The sequence below is a fragment of the Myotis nattereri genome, assembly GCF_964212035.1.
Source record: "Myotis nattereri genome assembly, chromosome: 5".
NCBI classification, from domain to species: Eukaryota; Metazoa; Chordata; class Mammalia; order Chiroptera; family Vespertilionidae; genus Myotis; species Myotis nattereri.
Genome location: NC_138080.1, coordinates 5,044,975 through 5,064,379, shown reverse-complemented (window position 1 = coordinate 5,064,379; position 19,405 = coordinate 5,044,975). Strand labels below are relative to the sequence as shown.

The 19,405-nt window shown below is 65.9% G+C and overlaps 1 protein-coding gene across 2 annotated transcripts in view; it reads right to left on the bottom strand.

Moving 5' to 3' along the window:
• FLT4 (fms related receptor tyrosine kinase 4) overlaps positions 1–19,405 on the bottom strand; it is a gene marked incomplete at its 5' end in the record, with an annotated part of 48,330 nt that overhangs the window by 8,145 nt on the left and 20,780 nt on the right. For both annotated transcript variants that reach the window (XM_081093066.1, XM_081093067.1), the window contains 18 exons: positions 745–850; positions 1,130–1,229; positions 2,693–2,804; positions 10,053–10,175; positions 10,555–10,649; positions 10,977–11,130; positions 11,252–11,340; positions 11,501–11,614; positions 11,905–12,009; positions 12,452–12,587; positions 12,860–12,966; positions 13,124–13,255; positions 13,354–13,500; positions 13,651–14,013; positions 14,960–15,068; positions 16,132–16,258; positions 18,063–18,225; positions 18,311–18,465. In XM_081093066.1, coding sequence (XP_080949192.1) covers positions 745–850; positions 1,130–1,229; positions 2,693–2,804; positions 10,053–10,175; positions 10,555–10,649; positions 10,977–11,130; positions 11,252–11,340; positions 11,501–11,614; positions 11,905–12,009; positions 12,452–12,587; positions 12,860–12,966; positions 13,124–13,255; positions 13,354–13,500; positions 13,651–14,013; positions 14,960–15,068; positions 16,132–16,258; positions 18,063–18,225; positions 18,311–18,465 — 2,437 coding nt within the window. The remainder of the gene's footprint in view (positions 1–744; positions 851–1,129; positions 1,230–2,692; positions 2,805–10,052; positions 10,176–10,554; positions 10,650–10,976; positions 11,131–11,251; positions 11,341–11,500; positions 11,615–11,904; positions 12,010–12,451; positions 12,588–12,859; positions 12,967–13,123; positions 13,256–13,353; positions 13,501–13,650; positions 14,014–14,959; positions 15,069–16,131; positions 16,259–18,062; positions 18,226–18,310; positions 18,466–19,405) is intronic.

Here is a 19,405-nt window from a genome sequence, read left to right as displayed (position 1 = left end):
TGGGGAGGTGGCAGGGATGGGGAGGTGGCAGGGATGGGGGAGGTGGCAGGGATGGGGGAGGTGGCAGGGATGGGAGAGGTGGCAGGGGTGGGGGAGGTGGCAGGGATGGGGGAGGTGGCAGGGATGGGAGAGGTGGCAGGGATGGGGAGGTGGCAGAGATGGGGGAGGTGGCAGGGGTGGGGAGGTGGCAGGGATGGGGAGGTGGCAGGGATGGGGAGGTGGCAGGCATGGGGAGGTGGCAGGCATGGGAGAGGTGGCAGGGATGGGGAGGTGGCAGGGATGGGAGAGGTGGCAGGGGTCAGACCACTGTGCCCTCAGCCCCTGCACTCAGGCCTGCGGGTTCCCCAGAGAAGGGCTTTGCTCTGGGCTGAAGGTTAAAGGAGCCAGAGGTGCAGGCGCAGCAGGAGCACCCCAGGGCGCCCCTGCTCTGCGCCTCAGGAGCGGCACCCGCCTTTCCCACCCTTTTCCGGAGGCAGAACTGGATGCCAAGAGCCTGGGGCCTGGGCAGCAGGCCTCCCTGCTCAGGGCTCCAGGCCCCAGAGCACCCAGGGGAGCGACACACAGGCCAGGGCAGGGCAGGGCAGGGTGGCAGCAGGCCAGGGGTGTGAGGAAAGGGGGAGGGAGGCGGGGGGGGGGGAGTGGGGACGGGGAGGGGGAGGAGGCACGTCACTCTCCTCCTGGAGCAGGGGCTCCTCCAGGCCAGTGCAGGCTCTGCCCTCACTGAAGGCCCTGCAGCAGGCTCACCTGCCGGCCCCCGCCCTGGAGCAGGTCCCCCAGCATCTCCACCAGCTCTGAGAACGCCGGCCTCTCTCTGGGGTCTCCAGACCAGCAGCTCAGCATGATGCGGCGTCTGCGGGAAAGCGCTGCTGGCCCGGGGTGTGAGGGCCCGCACCCTGTGCCCGCCCCCAGCCCCGCCTCGGCCCTCACGCCCACCGGCCCGGCCCCTCCCCCAGGGCTCAGGCATCCCCTCCCCCTCCGCCTTCAGGATGGAGAGGGGTGGAGTGAGATACTGTGTCTGCAGGTCTCCCCCCCCACCCTGCCTGCACCCCCCTCCTCCTGCCGCGGCCTGCATGCCCCCTACCTGCCCACCTCTCCTGACCCCCAAAGCGTGCTTGGCCAGCGGACTCACATGGCAGGAGTGGCCAGCTCCGGCGCCCTCATCCGGGTGCCCTCTTTCAGCCGCTGGCAGAATTCCTCGTTGATCTGCACCCCAGGGTATGGGGAGGCCCCTGGCAGCGGAATGGAGAGGGGTGGGTGGGGCGCAGGCCACTGCTGCTCAGCCCAGCCTCCCAAGTCGCCTCCGCCCTGACCCCCATGTTGGGGTGCTTGTCCTGTAGCTCCTGGCAGGGGCCTAGGCAAGGCGCTCCCCTCCCCCAGGGCCAGTTCTTCATCTGGTTAAAATAGGGGGTGGCACCCGGCGTGGCTCAGTGGTTGAGCATTGACCTATGAACCTTGAGGTCATGGTTCGATTCTCGGTCAGGCACATGCCCGGGTTGCTGGCTCGATCCCCAGTGTGGGGTGTGCAGGAGGCAGCCGATCCATGATCCTCTCTCATCACTGATGTTTCTATCTCTTCCCTCTCCCTTCCTCTCGGAACTTAATTAATTAGTGTGTATATATATGGGGTGCACTGCCCGCTAGGGCTGCAGCAAGCATCGAGCTTTAGAGCAGCGGTTCTCAACCTGTGGGAACGACCCTTTCACAGGGGTCGCCTAAGACCATCAGAGGACACATATATAATTGCATATTGTTTTTGTGATGAATCACTATGCTTTAATTATGTTCCATTCGTAACAATGAAATTGGGGTCACCACAGCATGAGGAATTGTATTAAAGGGTCGTGGCGTTAGGAAAGTTGAGAACCACTGCTTTAGAGACAGAGTTCCAACATCATCAGGGTCCTAGGGGCCTCTTGGCCGCCCTCTGCCCCCAGGGAAGCCACAGCGCCGGGAGTCAGCCTCCTCCCCTCGCTCAAGCCCCGCACTCCCATCAGACTGACCCTCCAGGCCCTCGCCCAGCCCGGATGGCCCAAAGGAGCTGCAAGGGTCACCTCTCCTTCTCCTGCTGCACCCATTGACCACCCTGCCCCCTCCCACATTCAGGACCCTGGCCCTGGCTGCTGTCCTCCCAGGCCGACCCGCCTCACCCGCCCCTTCCCCAGGCCAGCCCCTCCCGGGCCCTCCAGCTCACACCACGCAAGCTTCCAGGGCCCGCCGTGCTCTTACTTAGCCACAGCACTCACAGTGGCCGGCCAGTGCTCTCCCTTCCCCACTGCCATGCCCTGCCCCACCCCAGCCAGGGCGGTCTGGGTCCCAGCGGGGCCCAGGCTCCCCTGTGGGGCTTCATAAGTAGGGGTGTCCCAGAGTGACTGCCATCCTTTCCCAGCCCTTGAAGCAAGAGCAGCACCCCCACAGCAGGTGGGGAAGGGCTGGGGCAGGGAGGAGACTGGGGGGACCCCCTATGCCCCTCCCTCTGGGATGGTGTGAATCAGGGACTGCAGTGAGCACGGGCTCTGTCCCGGCCCATGCGGGGGAGGAGGGGCTTCTCAAAACTCCTGCCTCAGAGTAACCTGGCTGCCCGCTCCAGGCTCCAGGGCGCTCCAGGCTCCAGGGCGGCGCTGCCTGCACCAGGCTGGTGGGCCTGGAGCCTGTGGTCCCACCTGCCCCTCCCCGCACCCCGCCCTGCACTCACCCAGGGAGAAGATCTCCCAGAGCAGCACCCCGAAGGACCACACGTCGCTCTGCGTGGTGTACACCTTGTCGAAGATGCTCTCGGGCGCCATCCACTTCAGGGGCAGCCGGGCCTGCGGGAGGCAGAGGGCGTGAGCCCACAGGGAGGCGAGGAGAGGAGAGGCCGCCCCCCAGGCAGCCACCTCCGTCCCTGGCCTCTCCCGCACTCTGGGGCCAGCCCTGTGTTTGCTCAGCCTCGCCCTGCTCCCCTGCACGCCCCGAGGTGCTGGCACCTCCCAAGGCACCTCTGCGCTGTCCGGGTCCCTGTGGCCCCGCACGCACCCAGGAGCTCTTCACCCTCCTCCGCGCCAGCCCTCAGTCCAGCCCCTGGAGGAACTAGGGACCCACAGGCCTCTTCTCCCACCTCATCACTCACCTGGTCCCACCCCGAAGCCCGGAGGCACTGACGCTTCCTCCTGTGGCTCCGCAAGTGCGTCCCACCCTGTCTCTCCCATTGATGACCTCTAGCGGGGATCCCTGCGGCCATGGCCTCACACACCTGCCCCTCACCTCACCCACACACCTGTCCTCACCTCACCCACACACCTGACCCTCACCTCCACACACACACCTGCCCCTCACCTCACCCACACACCTGCCCCTCACCTCACCCACACACCTGCCCTCACCTCACCCACACACCTGCCCTCACCTCCACACACACCTGCCCTCACCTCACCCACACACCTGACCCTCACCTCCACACACACACCTGCCCCTCACCTCCACCCACACACCTGCCTCTCACCTCCACCCACACACCTGCCCTCACCTCACCCACACACCTGCCCTCACCTCCACACACACCTGCCCTCACCTCACCCACACACCTGCCCCTCACATCCACCCACACACCTGCCCTCACCTCACCCACCTGACCCTCACCTCCACCCACACACCTGCCCCTCACCTCACCCACACACCTGCCCTCACCTCACCCACACACCTGCCCCTCACCTCACCCACACACCTGCCCCTCACCTCACCCACACCTGCCCCTCACCTCACCCACACACCTGCCCTCACCTCACCCACACACCTCCCCTCACCTCCACACACACACCTGCCCTCACCTCACCCACACACCTGACCCTCACCTCCACACACACACCTGACCCTCACCTCCACACACACACCTGCCCCTCACCTCCACACACACACCTGCCCCTCACCTCACCCACACACCTGTCCTCACCTCACCCACACACCTGACCCTCACCTCCACACACACACCTGCCCTCACCTCACCCACACACCTGCCCTCACCTCCACACACACACCTGCCCTCACCTCCACCCACACACCTCCCCTCACCTCCACACACACACCTGCCCTCACCTCCACCCACACACCTCCCCTCACCTCCACACACACACCTGCCCTCACCTCACCCACACACCTGACCCTCACCTCCACACACACACCTGACCCTCACCTCCACACACACACCTGCCCCTCACCTCCACACACACACCTGCCCCTCACCTCACCCACACACCTGTCCTCACCTCACCCACACACCTGACCCTCACCTCCACACACACACCTGCCCTCACCTCACCCACACACCTGCCCTCACCTCACCCACACACCTGCCCTCACCTCACCCACACACCTCCCCTCACCTCCACACACACACCTGCCCTCACCTCCACCCACACACCTCCCCTCACCTCCACACACACACCTGCCCTCACCTCACCCACACACCTGACCCTCACCTCCACACACACACCTGACCCTCACATCCACACACACACCTGCCCTCACCTCCACACACACACCTGCCCCTCACCTCACCCACACACCTGCCCCTCACCTCACCCACACACCTGACCCTCACCTCCACACACACACCTGACCCTCACCTCCACACACACACCTGCCCCTCACCTCCACACACACACCTGCCCCTCACCTCACCCACACACCTGTCCTCACCTCACCCACACACCTGACCCTCACCTCCACACACACACCTGCCCTCACCTCACCCACACACCTGCCCTCACCTCCACACACACACCTGACCCTCACCTCACCCACACACCTGTCCTCACCTCACCCACACTCCTGACCCTCACCTCCACACACACACCTGCCCTCACCTCACCCACACACCTGCCCTCACCTCCACACACACACCTGACCCTCACCTCACCCACACACCTGTCCTCACCTCACCCACACACCTGCCCCTCACCTCCACACACACACCTGCCCCTCACCTCACCCACACACCTGCCCCTCACCTCACCCACACACCTGTCCTCACCTCCACACACACACCTGCCCTCACCTCCACCCACACACCTGCCCTCACCTCCACCCACACACCTCCCCTCACCTCCACACACACACCTGCCCTCACCTCACCCACACACCTGACCCTCACCTCCACACACACACCTGACCCTCACATCCACACACACACCTGCCCTCACCTCACCCACACACCTGCCCTCACCTCACCCACACACCTGCCCTCACCTCCACACACACACCTGCCCCTCACCTCACCCACACACCTGCCCCTCACCTCACCCACACACCTGTCCTCACCTCCACACACACACCTGCCCTCACCTCCACCCACACACCTGCCCTCACCTCCACCCACACACCTCCCCTCACCTCCACACACACACCTGCCCTCACCTCACCCACACACCTGACCCTCACCTCCACACACACACCTGACCCTCACATCCACACACACACCTGCCCTCACCTCACCCACACACCTGTCCTCACCTCACCCACACACCTGCCCTCACCTCCACACACACACCTGCCCCTCACCTCACCCACACACCTGCCCCTCACCTCACCCACACACCTGTCCTCACCTCCACACACACACCTGCCCTCACCTCCACCCACACACCTGCCCTCACCTCCACCCACACACCTCCCCTCACCTCCACACACACACCTGCCCTCACCTCACCCACACACCTGCCCTCACCTCCACACACACACCTGACCCTCACCTCACCCACACACCTGTCCTCACCTCACCCACACACCTGACCCTCACCTCCACACACACACCTGCCCTCACCTCACCCACACACCTGCCCTCACCTCCACACACACACCTGACCCTCACATCCACCCACACACCTGCCCTCACCTCACCCACACACCTGCCCCTCACCTCCACACACACACCTGCCCCTCACCTCCACACACACACCTGCCCCTCACCTCACCCACACACCTGCCCTTCACCTCACCCACACACCTGTCCTCACCACACCCACACACCTGCCCCTCACCTCACCCACACACCTGTCCTCACCTCACCCACACACCTGACCCTCACCTCCACACACACACCTGCCCTCACCTCACCCACACACCTGCCCTCACCTCCACACACACACCTGACCCTCACATCCACCCACACACCTGCCCTCACCTCACCCACACACCTGCCCCTCACCTCCACACACACACCTGCCCCTCACCTCCACACACACACCTGCCCCTCACCTCCACACACACACCTGCCCCTCACCTCCACACACACACCTGCCCCTCACCTCACCCACACACCTGCCCCTCACCTCACCCACACACCTGTCCTCACCTCCACACACACACCTGCCCTCACCTCCACCCACACACCTGCCCTCACCTCCACCCACACACCTGCCCTCACCTCCACCCACACACCTGCCCTCACCTCACCCACACACCTGCCCCTCACCTCACCCACACACCTGCCCTCACCTCCACCCACACACCTGCCCTCACCTCACCCACACACCTGCCCCTCACCTCCACCCACACACCTGCCCTCACCTCACCCACACACCTGCCCCTCACCTCACCCACACACCTGCCCCTCACCTCCACCCACACACCTGCCCTCACCTCACCCACACACCTGCCCCTCACCTCCACCCACACACCTGCCTCTCACCTCACCCACCTGACCCTCACCTCCACCCACACACCTGCACTCACCTCACCCACACCTGCCCTCACCTCCACCCACACACCTGCCCTCACCTCACCCACACACCTGCCCTCACCTCCACACACACACCTGCCCTCACCTCCACCCACACACCTGCCCCTCACCTCACCCACCTGACCCTCACCTCCACCCACACACCTGCCCTCACCTCCACCCACACACCTGCCCCTCACCTCCACACTCACACCTGCCCCTCACCTCACCCACACACCTGCCCCTCACCTCCACCCACACACCTGCCCTCACCTCACCCACCTGACCCTCACCTCCACCCACACACCTGCCCCTCACCTCACCCACCTGACCCTCACCTCCACCCACACACCTGCCCCTCACCTCACCCACCTGACCCTCACCTCCACCCACACACCTGCCCTCACCTCACCCACACACCTGCCCTCACCTCCACCCACACACCTCCCCTCACCTCCACACACACACCTGCCCTCACCTCCACCCACACACCTGCCCCTCACCTCCACCCACACACCTGCCCCTCACCTCACCCACCTGACCCTCACCTCCACCCACACACCTGCCCCTCACCTCCACCCACACACCTGCCCCTCACCTCCACCCACACACCTGCCCCTCACCTCACCCACACACCTGCCCTCACCTCCACCCACACACCTGACCCTCACCTCCACCCACACACCTGCCCCTCACCTCCACCCACACACCTGCCCCTCACCTCCACCCACACACCTGCCCTCACCTCACCCACACACCTGCCCTCACCTCACCCACACACCTGCCCTTCACCTCCACCCACACACCTGCCCTTCGCCTCCACCCACACACCTGCCCTCACCTCCACCCACACACCTGCTCTCACCTCACCCACACACCTGCCCTCACCCCCACACACCTGCCCCTCACCTCCACCCACACACCTGCCCTCACCTCCACCCACACACCTGCCCTCACCTCCACCCACACACCTGCCCTCACCCCCACACACCTGCCCCTCACCTCCACCCACACACCTGCCCTCACCTCCACCCACACACCTGCACTCACCTCACCCACACACCTGCCCTCACCTCACCCACACACCTGCCCTTCACCTCCACCCACACACCTGCCCTTCGCCTCCACCCACACACCTGCTCTCACCCCACCCACACACCTGCCCTCACCCCCACACACCTGCCCCTCACCTCCACCCACACACCTGCTCTCACCTCCACCCACACACCTGCCCTCACCTCCACCCACACACCTGCCCTCACCCCCACACACCTGCCCCTCACCTCCACCCACACACCTGCCCTCACCTCCACCCACACACCTGCACTCACCTCCACCCACACACCTGACCCTCACCTCCACCCACACACCTGCCCCTCACCTCACCCACACACCTGCCCTTCGCCTCCACCCACACACCTGCCCCTCACCTCACCCACACACCTGCCCCTCACCTCCACACACCTGCCCTTCACCTCCACCCACACACCTGCCCTTCGCCTCCACCCACACACCTGCCCCTCACCTCACCCACACACCTGCCCCTCACCTCCACACACACCTGCCCCTCACCTCCACACACCTGCCCCTCACCTCCACCCACACACCTGCCCCTCACCCACACACCTGCCCTCACCTCACCCACACACCTGCCCCTCACCTCCACACACACACCTGCCCCTCACCTCCACCCACACACCTGCCCCTCACCTCACCCACACACCTGCCCTCACCTCACCCACACACCTGCCCTCACCTCACCCACACACCTGCCCCTCACCTCCACACACACACCTGCCCCTCACCTCCACACACCTCCCCTTACCTCCACACACACACACCTCCCCTCACCTCACCCACACACCTGCCCCTCACCTCCACACACACACCTGCCCCTCACCTCCACACTCACACCTGCCCCTCACCTCACCCACACACCTGCCCCTCACCTCCACACACACACCTGCCCCTCACCTCCACACACACACCTGCCCCTCACCTCCACACACACACCTGCCCCTCACCTCCACACACACACCTGCCCCTCACCTCCACACACACACCTGCCCCTCACCTCCACACACACACCTGCCCCTCACCTCCACACACACACCTGCCCTCACCTCCACACACACACCTGCCCTCACCTCCACACACACACCTGCCCCTCACCTCCACACACACACCTGCCCCTCACCTCCACACACACACCTGCCCCTCACCTCCACACACACACCTGCCCCTCACCTCCACACACACACCTGCCCCTCACCTCCACACACACACCTGCCCCTCACCTCCACACACACACCTGCCCCTCACCTCCACACACACACCTGCCCCTCACCTCCACACACACACCTGCCCCTCACCTCCACACACACACCTGCCCTCACCTCCACACACACACCTGCCCTCACCTCCACACACACACCTGCCCCTCACCTCCACACACACACCTGCCCCTCACCTCCACACACACACCTGCCCCTCACCTCCACACACACACCTGCCCTCACCTCCACACTCACACCTCCCCTCACCTCCACACTCACACCTCCCCTCACCTCCACACACCTGCCCTCACCGCCACATGCCCTACATTCTGCCTGTGAGTCAGTGTGCGAGACAAAGCCTCTGCACAGTGGCCTGTCACAGACGGGACCCCCACTGGCCCTGCCTCCCTCCAGCCCTCTTCCTTCCTCTGGAGCAAACCTTTAATCAGCCGTGGGCCCTCCTTCAGGTGCCTGCCTGCCCACCTGCGTGCCACCAACCAGGACGCACCTGTCACCCACGGGCCTGTGGCTGCCCTGCGCTGGCTGTCCAGCTCCAGGACGGACCCGGGCTGGGTGCGCCTCTGCATGAGCAGCCCCCGGCGGGCAGAGGGGTCAGCGTCCAACCCGTGGCCCAAGCCCGACTGGAGCAGCGTGGTCCCTGACCTCAGCTCCCGTCCGCACTCCCTGCCCCCCCCCTCAGCTCCTGTCCACACTCCCTGCCCCCTGACCTCAGCTCCCGTCCGCACTCCCTGCCCCCTGACCTCAGCTCCCGTCCACATTCCCTGCCCCCTGACCTCAGCTCCCGTCCGCACTCCCTGCCCCCTGATCTCAGCTCCCGTCCACATTCCCTGCCCCCTGACCTCAGCTCCGGTCCGCACTCCCTGCCCCCTGACCTCAGCTCCCGTCCACATTCCCTGCCCCCTGACCTCAGCTCCCGTCCGCACTCCCTGCCCCCTGATCTCAGCTCCTGTCCGCACTCCCTGCCCCGTATGCCTAGGCGGTCCCTCGGGTCTCTGCAGCCCTCAGACCTTCCGCGTGCACAGCAGTGTCCCGCCCCCGCGGGCAGGAGGCCAGGCCGCACTCACGCTGCCCTTGCGCACGTAGTCGGGGTCCTTGTAGACGTCCCGGGCCAGGCCGAAGTCGCAGATCTTCACCACGTCGCTCTCCGACAGCAGGATGTTCCGCGCAGCCAGGTCTCTGTGGATGCACTGGGGGCACAAGGAGGGTCAGCAAAGGCGCCCGGCCCAGCCCGGCCACAGATCCTGTGCACCCCGGACTGGCCATGGCCACGGCCACAAATCCTGTGCACCCCGGACTGGCCATGGCCACGGCCACAGATCCTGTGCACCCTGGACTGGCCATGGCGAGGGCTCGTGAAGATGTGGGACAGAGTCTGACGCCACATCCAGCTCTGCCACTGACCAGCGGGAACCTTGGGAAGCTAGTCCCACACTCGGGGCTCCGTTTTGTCCTCTGCCCAGTGGGAGAGGCCTGGGCCTCGGGTCGCTGTGGGTGAGCGGGGCTGCTCACATCGGGGCGCGCCGGTGGGCCCGGCCCCTCCCCTCTGAAGGGCCTGCAGGCAGTCACCTTTCGGGAGGCCAGGAACTCCATCCCCCGGGCCACCTGGAAGCTGTAGCAGAGGAGGTCTTCCATGGTCAGCGGGCTCAGCCACAGGTCCTCGGCTGCACAGAGGAGCAAGGCGGGCTTGAGAGGGGGTCCCCTCCATGATCCCCGTCTTCCACGCCACCCCAAGGGGCATGTTTGTTCGCCTAATCCTTGCTGCATCGGCACCCCGCGGGCTCATGTCTAGTGCTGAGGCCCCTGGCATTAGCTAAGAAGCCCTCTGCCCCCCTTCCCTTCCTAAGGCACAACCCACACATGCTCTCCCGTGTATGTGCCCTCTTCCACCAGCTCCTGGAGGAGGCCCCGGCCGGCCTGTCTCACAGCCCCCGGGTCATGAGGTGTTTTGGTGCCGCCACATTTTGGGCACGAGGAAGCCAGGCCCGTACCTTCCTGGGTCCGAGTGGCCCGGGCCGCCTCGCCCTTGCCCATCAGGAGCCTTGTCAGGAGGGCTCTGTCACTGCTCCCCGGCCTCCGCCTCCTGTCGGCCCTGGCACCCTCCACCATGGCCTGGAAGCGCCTTCGCTGCTCCGGGGACTTCTCCTGCGGATGCACAAAGCAGGTCCGAAGCCCCCGGCCCCCCAGGCAGAGGCATCACGCCCGGCCCACCTCGGCACCCCGCGGGCTCACCGCGAGCTCTGGCCCAGGCAGGGCGCCCACTTACTGCGTAGGGGCTGAAGGCCTCCCGCTTGGCGCGCAGGAAGTTGGAGAGGTTGCCGTATTTGCAGAACTCCACGATCACCATGAGGGGACCTGGGTTGGGGGGGCGGGCAGGGCAGAGGCGGGGGGTTGGGGGCCGAGAGCGCGCGGAAGAGCCAGCATTGCAGCAGGGTTCCGCCCACCCGACCTGCTGGCCCCTCGCACCCCAGACCCCGGCGCCCGCCCCCCGCTCCCCGGGCTCCCGGGCGCGTACCGTTAGGCTTGGTGCACGCCCCCAGGAGGTTGACCACGTTGAGATGGTTACCGATGTGGATCAGGATCTTGAGCTCCGACATCAGGGCGCGGTGCTCGCTGGCTGTGGCGCCCTCTGGAGGCGACACAGAGTCTTGGCCCGGTGCCGGGTCCTCCCGCCAGGGCCCCAGCCCCTGCGTTAGCGAAGTCACCTCCAGCCTCCGGCCCGCGGGGCGCAGGGTCCCCGGCACCGCCCAGCCGCCCTCTGGGGCAGGAGGGTTCCTCGGCCCCGAGCCCAGGCCCGGCTCTGCCGCCCGCGGGCTCCTGTGGAACCTTGTGAGTCCCTGGCTCTGAGCCTGTGTCTTCCTCCTGCGCCACCTCCACCCGCCCGCCCAGAGCCGCCGCTCGTCACCGCCGACCCCACACCTTTCAGCATCTTCACGGCCACCGTGTCACAGCTGCTGCCCTTGTGGATCCCGAACGCCGAGGCTTCCACCACCTTCCCGAAGGCGCCGTGGCCCAGGACTCTCCCTGTGGGGCAGCAGGCTTCCAGGTGAGCTGGCGAAGGTGAGGGGGAGGGGACGGCCGCCGGGCAGCCCGTGCGGAGGGCAGGAAGGCAGGCCCAGGAGCGGGAGGAAGGTCGGGAGCCCCCTGCCAAACAGGAAGAGCGGAGCGCAGGGGCAGAGGGAGAGGAGCGGCAGACAGGAAGGCCTGCATCCTCTCCCAGCAGGTGTGCTGGGCCCACCCTGCTCAGAGCGGCGGCCCGTGACCCCGGGGCCTGGGAACGGGGAGGCCTGGCGGGCTCCTGGGGATGCCCCCAGATGCACGGGTCAGCCAGGTGGGGGCCAGGCGGGACTTCCTGGCATGGGTTCTGAGAGTGGATGGGTTCGGGGCTCCAGCCTGCTGCTCTGCAGCCGCCAAGCCGCCTCTGCCAGGTCCGACCGGGAGGGGGCAGGCCGGGGGCTGGCCTCACCGAGGTGCAGCCGGTCCCGGGGGAACTCCCACTGGCTGGCATCGTAGGACAGGTATTCGCACTGCTCCTCCAGGGGCACCTCCCCGGGGTCCATGATGATGGACAGGTAGCCGGTCTTGATGTCTGCGTGGGCTGGCTGGGGGGACCGGGGTGGGGGTGGGGGGGTGGACAGCGTTGGTCAGGGCGCATGTGACTCGGGAAAACTGCCCAGACGTTCGGGGTCTCCCTCGAGGCTCCGCTAAGGAGAGGGCGTGGGGCAGTCTCTGGTCGCTCAGAGCCCGCCGGGAGGGGTCGGGGAGATTTCCAGGGAGGCGAGGCTCCCATGCAGCTGGACAGGGACCCTATTCCTTATGGTTGGGGCTGGCCACGTGGAGAGAACCCCACGGGAGCTGGGAGAGGAGCGCTCACCCTCCTCATGTTACAGAAAATGATGATGAGGAGGACCCAGAAGAAGACGGCGATGACCCCCGTGCCAACAAGGATCACGATCTCCATGCTGCCCCGGTCCTCGGAGCCTGCGTAGCAGAAACAGCTGTGTGCGTGCGCGCAGAGGGTGCGCCCCGAGAGCGCCCCTTCTGGTGGCCGCGAGAAGCCGCCAGGTGCGGGGCAGGGGCTGGCGGGGGGGCGGGGGGGGTGGGGGGCGGGGGTGGGAGGGTGTGAGACGAGGCGGACCTTCCACGGCCACGCTGGCCGAGGAGTTGACGCAGCCCTTGGCGTTGCACACGCTGCACAGGTAGCGGCCAGCGTCCTCCTCGCGCACGCGCTGGATGCTCAGCTTCTGGTTCGAGTCGGCCAGATCGATCCCTGCAGGAGGCGGGTGCAGGTTCGGGTCTAGACGGGCCTGGGGCCTGGGCCTCCCGGGCCTCCACACCCGCTCTGCGCCCGCCCGGGCCCTTCCCTACCGGATTTTTCCTCCAGCGGCCGCTCGTCCTTGTACCACATGATGCTGGGCACGTGCGTCCCGGCCACCGGGCACCGCATCTCCAGGGAGTCGCTCACGTTCACCAGGAGGTCGGTCAAGTTCTGCGTAAGCCGGGGGGCTTCCAGGGCTGCGGGCAGGAGTCAGGAAGGGGCACAGTGGAGGGCAGGAGCCCAGGGCATGGGGAAGGGGCTCTCCAGAGAGGAGAGGGTGGCGGGAAGCTGGAAGGAGGGGCGGGCGGGGAGGGGGCACGCCCGCAGACTCAGGCCCTGTCGCTCACCTTGCACTGACAGGTACTTCTTGTGGCAGTGCTTGTCCTGGCTGTGCCGGTCCTGCACCTCGCACACGTAGTCGCCCTCGTGCTCAGGTGTCACGTGGGGGATGGTCAGGCTGAGCGTGGTGTGGCGAGCCCCCGGCGCTGCCTCTTCCAAGGTGGCGGCCAGCGGCGTGGCGAACAGGTGCACGTTCTTGCAGTCGAGCAGCAGCGGGTTCCCGTGGGCATCGTGCAGCGTGGACAGGTTGAGGCGGTACCAGCGCAGATGCTCGTAAGTGTAGTTGTCAGCCTGGCAGCTCAGGCGCACGGCCTGGCCCTCCAGGGGCTCCTCCGAGGGCTCGGACTCAATGCTGAAGCCGTCGGGGATGGCTGCAGCGGAAGCAAGAGCCGCTGTGACATTGCACAGTGACACTGACTCACCTGCCAGGTGCTTGCTCTTCCTTGCCCACTGGCCGCTGGACTCACTCAGCTCTCAGCCAACGTTATGCATCAGGTAGGTCTGGGCCAGGGACACCCCCGGAGTCTTCTTCACCACTTCACTCCCCCTCACTGACCACTGACCACTGACCCCTGGGGCCAATCCACAGAAGTCAGCCCCACGGGCTCTCCTCCTGCCTCCTTCCAGCTCTCTCCTGGTCGTGCCCCAACCTGGCTGCTGTCCCCCCTCTCCCGTAGCCCCATCATCAGTGAGTTCTTTGTCCCCAGACTCAGTGGGGACCGGAGTCCCATCCTGCCTCGCTGTTGGCCACACCCCACCTCTGTCAGCAGTAGCTTTCTTGCTCCGACTGCTTCTGGCCACTCGTTGTCAGGCTCCTGAGGGCTCCGCCACCCAAAGTGTTATCTCTGGCTCCATCTCTCTCCCAGGTCCCCCCACATACACACACCCCTGGGCCCAGGGACTTCCTTTCACGGGTCCTCAGCGTTCCTGAGGTCACTGACACGTTTGAGAATCCGAGGGAGCTATGGAGCTTCTCCCCAGAGAGGAACACACCCCTGAGCCACCTCTTCAGATCCAGGGCTTGGGAAGGGGGTTGGAGGGAGGCAGTTAGGTGGGGCTTCGGGGAGCAGGAGAGCCCCCTGGTCGGGGTGCCTCCGGGGCAGAGGGCAGAGGGTGCTACTCCGTCCAGCGGACCAGCATGGTCCTCCAAATCTAGCCCTGTTGCCCAGGCCCAGGGCCCTGGGGCCCTGGATAGCTCCCCGGGGTGCTCCACCAGGACCTCAGGGGACCCCAACCTGGTCCCCTCGTCCTCTCCCGGCTTGTTCTCCTCTCCTGCCCACCTGGTCCCTGACCACCAGGCCCACCCAGGTCACTCACTGGTCACGTAGAAGTAGATGAGCCGCTCGTCCCGGCCCACCTTGTTGAAGACCGTGCACTTGTACATGGCAGACACGCTGGCGTCCTGGATCACCAGCTTGCTCACCGTCTGCGCAAAGCACAGGCAGAGGATCCGTTTCCTGCCTGAGTTCCCCACCGACCTTCCCTTTCTGCAAGGAGGCCGCTGTGCCACCAGAGTAATGGGGGCAACTGAGGCTCTGGGCTGAGGTGACAGAGCTCAGAGACAAGACCAGGGATGGGAGGCACCCGAGTGAAAGTAAGGCCTTCAGGCAGCAGCGGGGAGGGGGAGGGGGGGGGCTCCTCGGGAAAGTCAGGGGACCGGGCTGTGGAAGCTGGCATCAGCAGTGGTTGGGGTCAGAGGGCGGCATAGGCAGGACCAGAAAGGCTTCTGGCGGTGGATGTGCCATTTCAGGAGGGGATGGGGGCCTAGTGCTGCCAGGCCAAGCCAGGCCAGGGCCAGGATTCAGACTGGGGTCACGTCAAGGGTCAGGCTGTGGCCTAAGATGAGCAGCAGGTCACGGTGTGAGATCCTCGTGACAAGTGCACCGTTGCCCAGGGCTGCCCACACACCTCTCCCAGCGCCCTGGGGTAGTGGCAAGGGGAGGGGCTGGTCCTAGACACCCAGAAGGGTGCTGGCCTTGGGGAGTAGGAAGCTGGGAGGCAGGGTAGGCCACAAGCCCTGCCTACCATCCAAAGACCCCCCCTACTTTAAGCTGGGCACTTCCTGGCCAGGCCTGGAACAGGAAGAGGCTCTGGAGGTGTGTAGGAAAACAGGAAGTGACCGTAGGAAGTGGGTGCCTTTGTTCAGTCCCCTCCCCTGCCTGGCCGTTTCTCAGCATTGCCCCCAGGCTGGCCAGCAGCTCAGCCGCCTTTGGTGGGACCAGGCCAGCCCCCAGCCTGGAGCCAGTGGGCAGCTGGACCCATGGCCTGGCCGGGCAGCCTGAATCTTATCTTTCTCGTTCGGGAAGTGGCCGGAGGTCCTTTCCCCGCCCCCCACATGCAGGCAAGGGAGCTGAGGCGCAGACACTGCAGAGAGGTCACCCCTCAGCCGCTGCCCCCAGAGCCCTGCAGGCCTGGTGGGCACCCAGAGGCCAGAGAGGGCCTCCCCTCCCTCCTCCTCTCGGCCAGTCCGTGGCGCGGCTGGCCCCTACCTTATTCCTCCCCTCCACACACTCCGTCCAGGTGTCCAGGCTCTCGATGGGATTCACAGCGTCCTGCGTGGTCACCTCCCTCCAGTCCCGGCACTGTGGCATGCGGTCCCGCTGTTGCCGCCGGCTGCTGGGGACGAGGGTTGACAAGGGCCAGTCAGAGGTCTGGGCGGGGAGGGTCCCCAAGGGGGTAAGGTTGAGCCTCTGTCATATTCAGGGTCACCTTCTACACTGCGTGGGCGAGGCTGGCCTTTGGCTGGGTGAGCAAGAGGGCAAGAGCGTTTGCTGCTGGAACACTGTCTCCCACTCTCTTTTATTTTTATTGATTTCACAGAGGAAGGGAGGAGAGATAGAAACATCAATGATGAGAATCACTGATTGCCTGTCCTGCACGCCCCCCACTGGGGATCGAACTCACAACCAGGCTTGTGCCCTTGACCAGAATCGAACCTGGGACCCTTCAGTCTGCAGGCCGACGCTCTATCCACTGAGCACACCAGCCAGGGCTGTCTCCCACTCTCTATGTTCAGGGCCCTGCGGGGACTGCCACACAGCCTTTGGCAGCTCTCTGCTCGCCCTCCAGCATGCTGTGCCCACCGCCCCCCACTCACACGCACCCCTCCTGCAAAGCCCACCCAGATCCCCAAGGGCGGCAGTCAGCACTCCTGCTCCAGGCACCCCCCCTCACCCCCTCTTTCAGAGCTGCAGCCCCTCCTGGGGCCAGGTGGGACTGGGTCTCCCACTAGGACCTGGGCCCCAAGGGAGGCTCTTGTCTGCCCTGGCAGAGCAGAGTGGCCCTGGGGCCCTGTCAGTCGGTACAGAACAAAATGGTGAAGCATCAGAGGGAAGCAAATCTGGAGGTGCCAGCAGTGACCCTCGGCCTGTGTTCTAGAAGAATCTATGAGCCTTGGACGCTGTGGGTGGCTCAGGCCCAAAGGCCACCCCTTGAGCCTCCCACACTGACCCGCTGAGCTCACAGCCCCTACGGGGGCTGCTGCCCTGTCTCCTCCTTGGCCCCCAGTGCCTGTCCCTCCCCAGCCTGGACCCTCCCACCTCACAAGGATCTCCTGCTAAATGGCCAATCTGACCTGACACCCCTGCTCAGCACCCTTCCCTGGTTCTAGTGCAGGGGTGGGCAAACTTTTTGACTCGAGGGCCACAATGGGTTCTTAAACTGGACCAGAGGGCCGGAACAAAAGCATGGATAGAGTGTTTGTGTGAACTAATACATGTTAACACTGCTGCTGGTGAAGGAGCAGAGGGGAGAGCAAGAGAACCCTTCGCTCTTTCGGCTCCGCGGGCCGGATAGAACAGCCGAACGGGCCGGATCCAGCCCGCGGGCCGTAGTTTGCCCACGGCTGCTCTAGTGCCTTCCAGACCTCTGCCACCTCTGCACCCTCCCCTCCGGTCCCCTGCTTGGCCAAGTTGTCTCTGCCCCGAGAGTTCTCCCCAGCTGTCTGCCCTGTTGGCGCCCAAGTAAGCGGGCATGGCCAGCAGAGGGGCAGGCTCGCTGCTTACAGCTGTGGCCTTGGCAAAGCCACGTCCCTTCTCAGATCCCGCTCCTCCTCTTAGGGTGACTGTAAGCGCTGCACAGAGGAGCTCAGGAGCGAGGGCATGGTGGCGTGCCATGGGGCTCGGCACAAGTCTCCTGAAAGCGGCCCAGCTCTGCCCGCCGGGCAGAAGTGTCCCCCTGGACGCCACAGGCACAGCCTTGGGTCTCTGATGATACGGCTCTGGGGGCTTTGCTCTCCAGGCAGGGGGGTGGGCCGGACGGCTGCAGGGGCGTCTGAGCCTGGCTCAGATGGGATGATGCCAGGGGTTGGCTGCGGTGCATGGTGACAGGGTTTGCGTTTAGAGCAGGGCTCTCGGGAGGGGTGCGGGCAGTGAGTGGGGGTCAGGGCTGAGGGTGAGCGCAGGGCTGGAGCCACACTCACAGGCTGCGCTGGGCGAAGGTCTTGCAGGGCGTCCACGGCCGCCAGTACCACTGGACGCTGAGAGGAGGGGGCACGCCGTAGGCGGTGCAGGTGAGGGCCTGGCGACTGTGGCGGGAGTAGATGCTGGGGGAGGAGGCCTCCTTCTCGTGGATGTTGGGGGGCACTAGGGGCACAGGCAGGCAGCTGGTCAGCCGGCCCCCTGGCACACCCGCCCGCCCTCCCACCCCTCCCCTCCCACCGGCCCCTACCGTTCACCACCAGCTCCAGGCTGATGTTGCGCTTCAGGCCGGCCACGGAGTTCCACAGGGCGAGGGTGTAGACGCCTGCGCTGGCCTCGGTCACCTCCTTGAGCACCAGGGCATGTGGACTGTGGCGCCCCGACACCGCCTTTCTGTCCTTGTACCTGGCCCGGGAAGGGAGTTCAGGGCGCTCCGTGGCTCCCACCTCCACCCCCCTGCCCTCCTTCCCTGCCACACCCCAGCCCCTGCAACTGGAATGCACTGTTGGGAGCAGGACCCCTGCAGGCCAGGAGGCTGCTGGGTGCAGGGGAGCGCAGTGGACCCTGCACAGAGAGCAGATGGCCTAAGCTGTGGGGGTGGCCGCCAGGCAGGAGCACGCCCCCCAGGCTCAGGAGCGCCTAGGTCGGGACAGGGCTTCCCACAGGCGCCTCCTCTCCGGCCGCCAGGCTCCGAGGCCCCGCGGGAGTGTCCTGACACCTTCCCCACAGGCCCTGTCCCTTCCCCACGGGTTTCAGTGAAGGAGGGAGGTGCAGTCCCCGGTGCCGCCTGGACCCTGGCCCTGTTGGGCCCTGCCTCCCTCTGGAGCTCGAATTCACCGTCCCCCTCCCTCCTCCATGTAACCAAGCACCCGCTGGTCAGACAAGCCTGGGAACCAGCGGGCCCTCGCCCTGCTCTGCTGCCTGCTCTCCTACACTCTGCTTCCCATGCTCCCCCCGAGCTGGGCTGTCCCCTCACCGCTGCGGCCCCTGCACAGAAGCGGTGCCGGGCACCAGGAGGTGCCCAGGGCATGTTGCTGTACGTGTGAACTGGGAGGGGCACCCCCGGTCCTGAGCTGCACCCCCGTTCTGGACTCTGCCTGGAAACACATGGTCCTCGCCAGGCGGGCGCCTTCCCGGGAGGCCCAGGAGGGGCACCGCCCTCGGGCAGAGCCAGCAGCGAGGGGGATGCAGGAGCCCTTCTCAACTGTGGCACCACAGCCCCACCGGGAGGGACGGGACTGACTGGGGCCACAGGGCAGGGTGGGCAGCTCTGGTGCTGTCCTGAGTCTGCCACCTGCCACCTCTGCGATCCTAGCAAAACCCTTCACTGCCTCAAGCCCGTGTC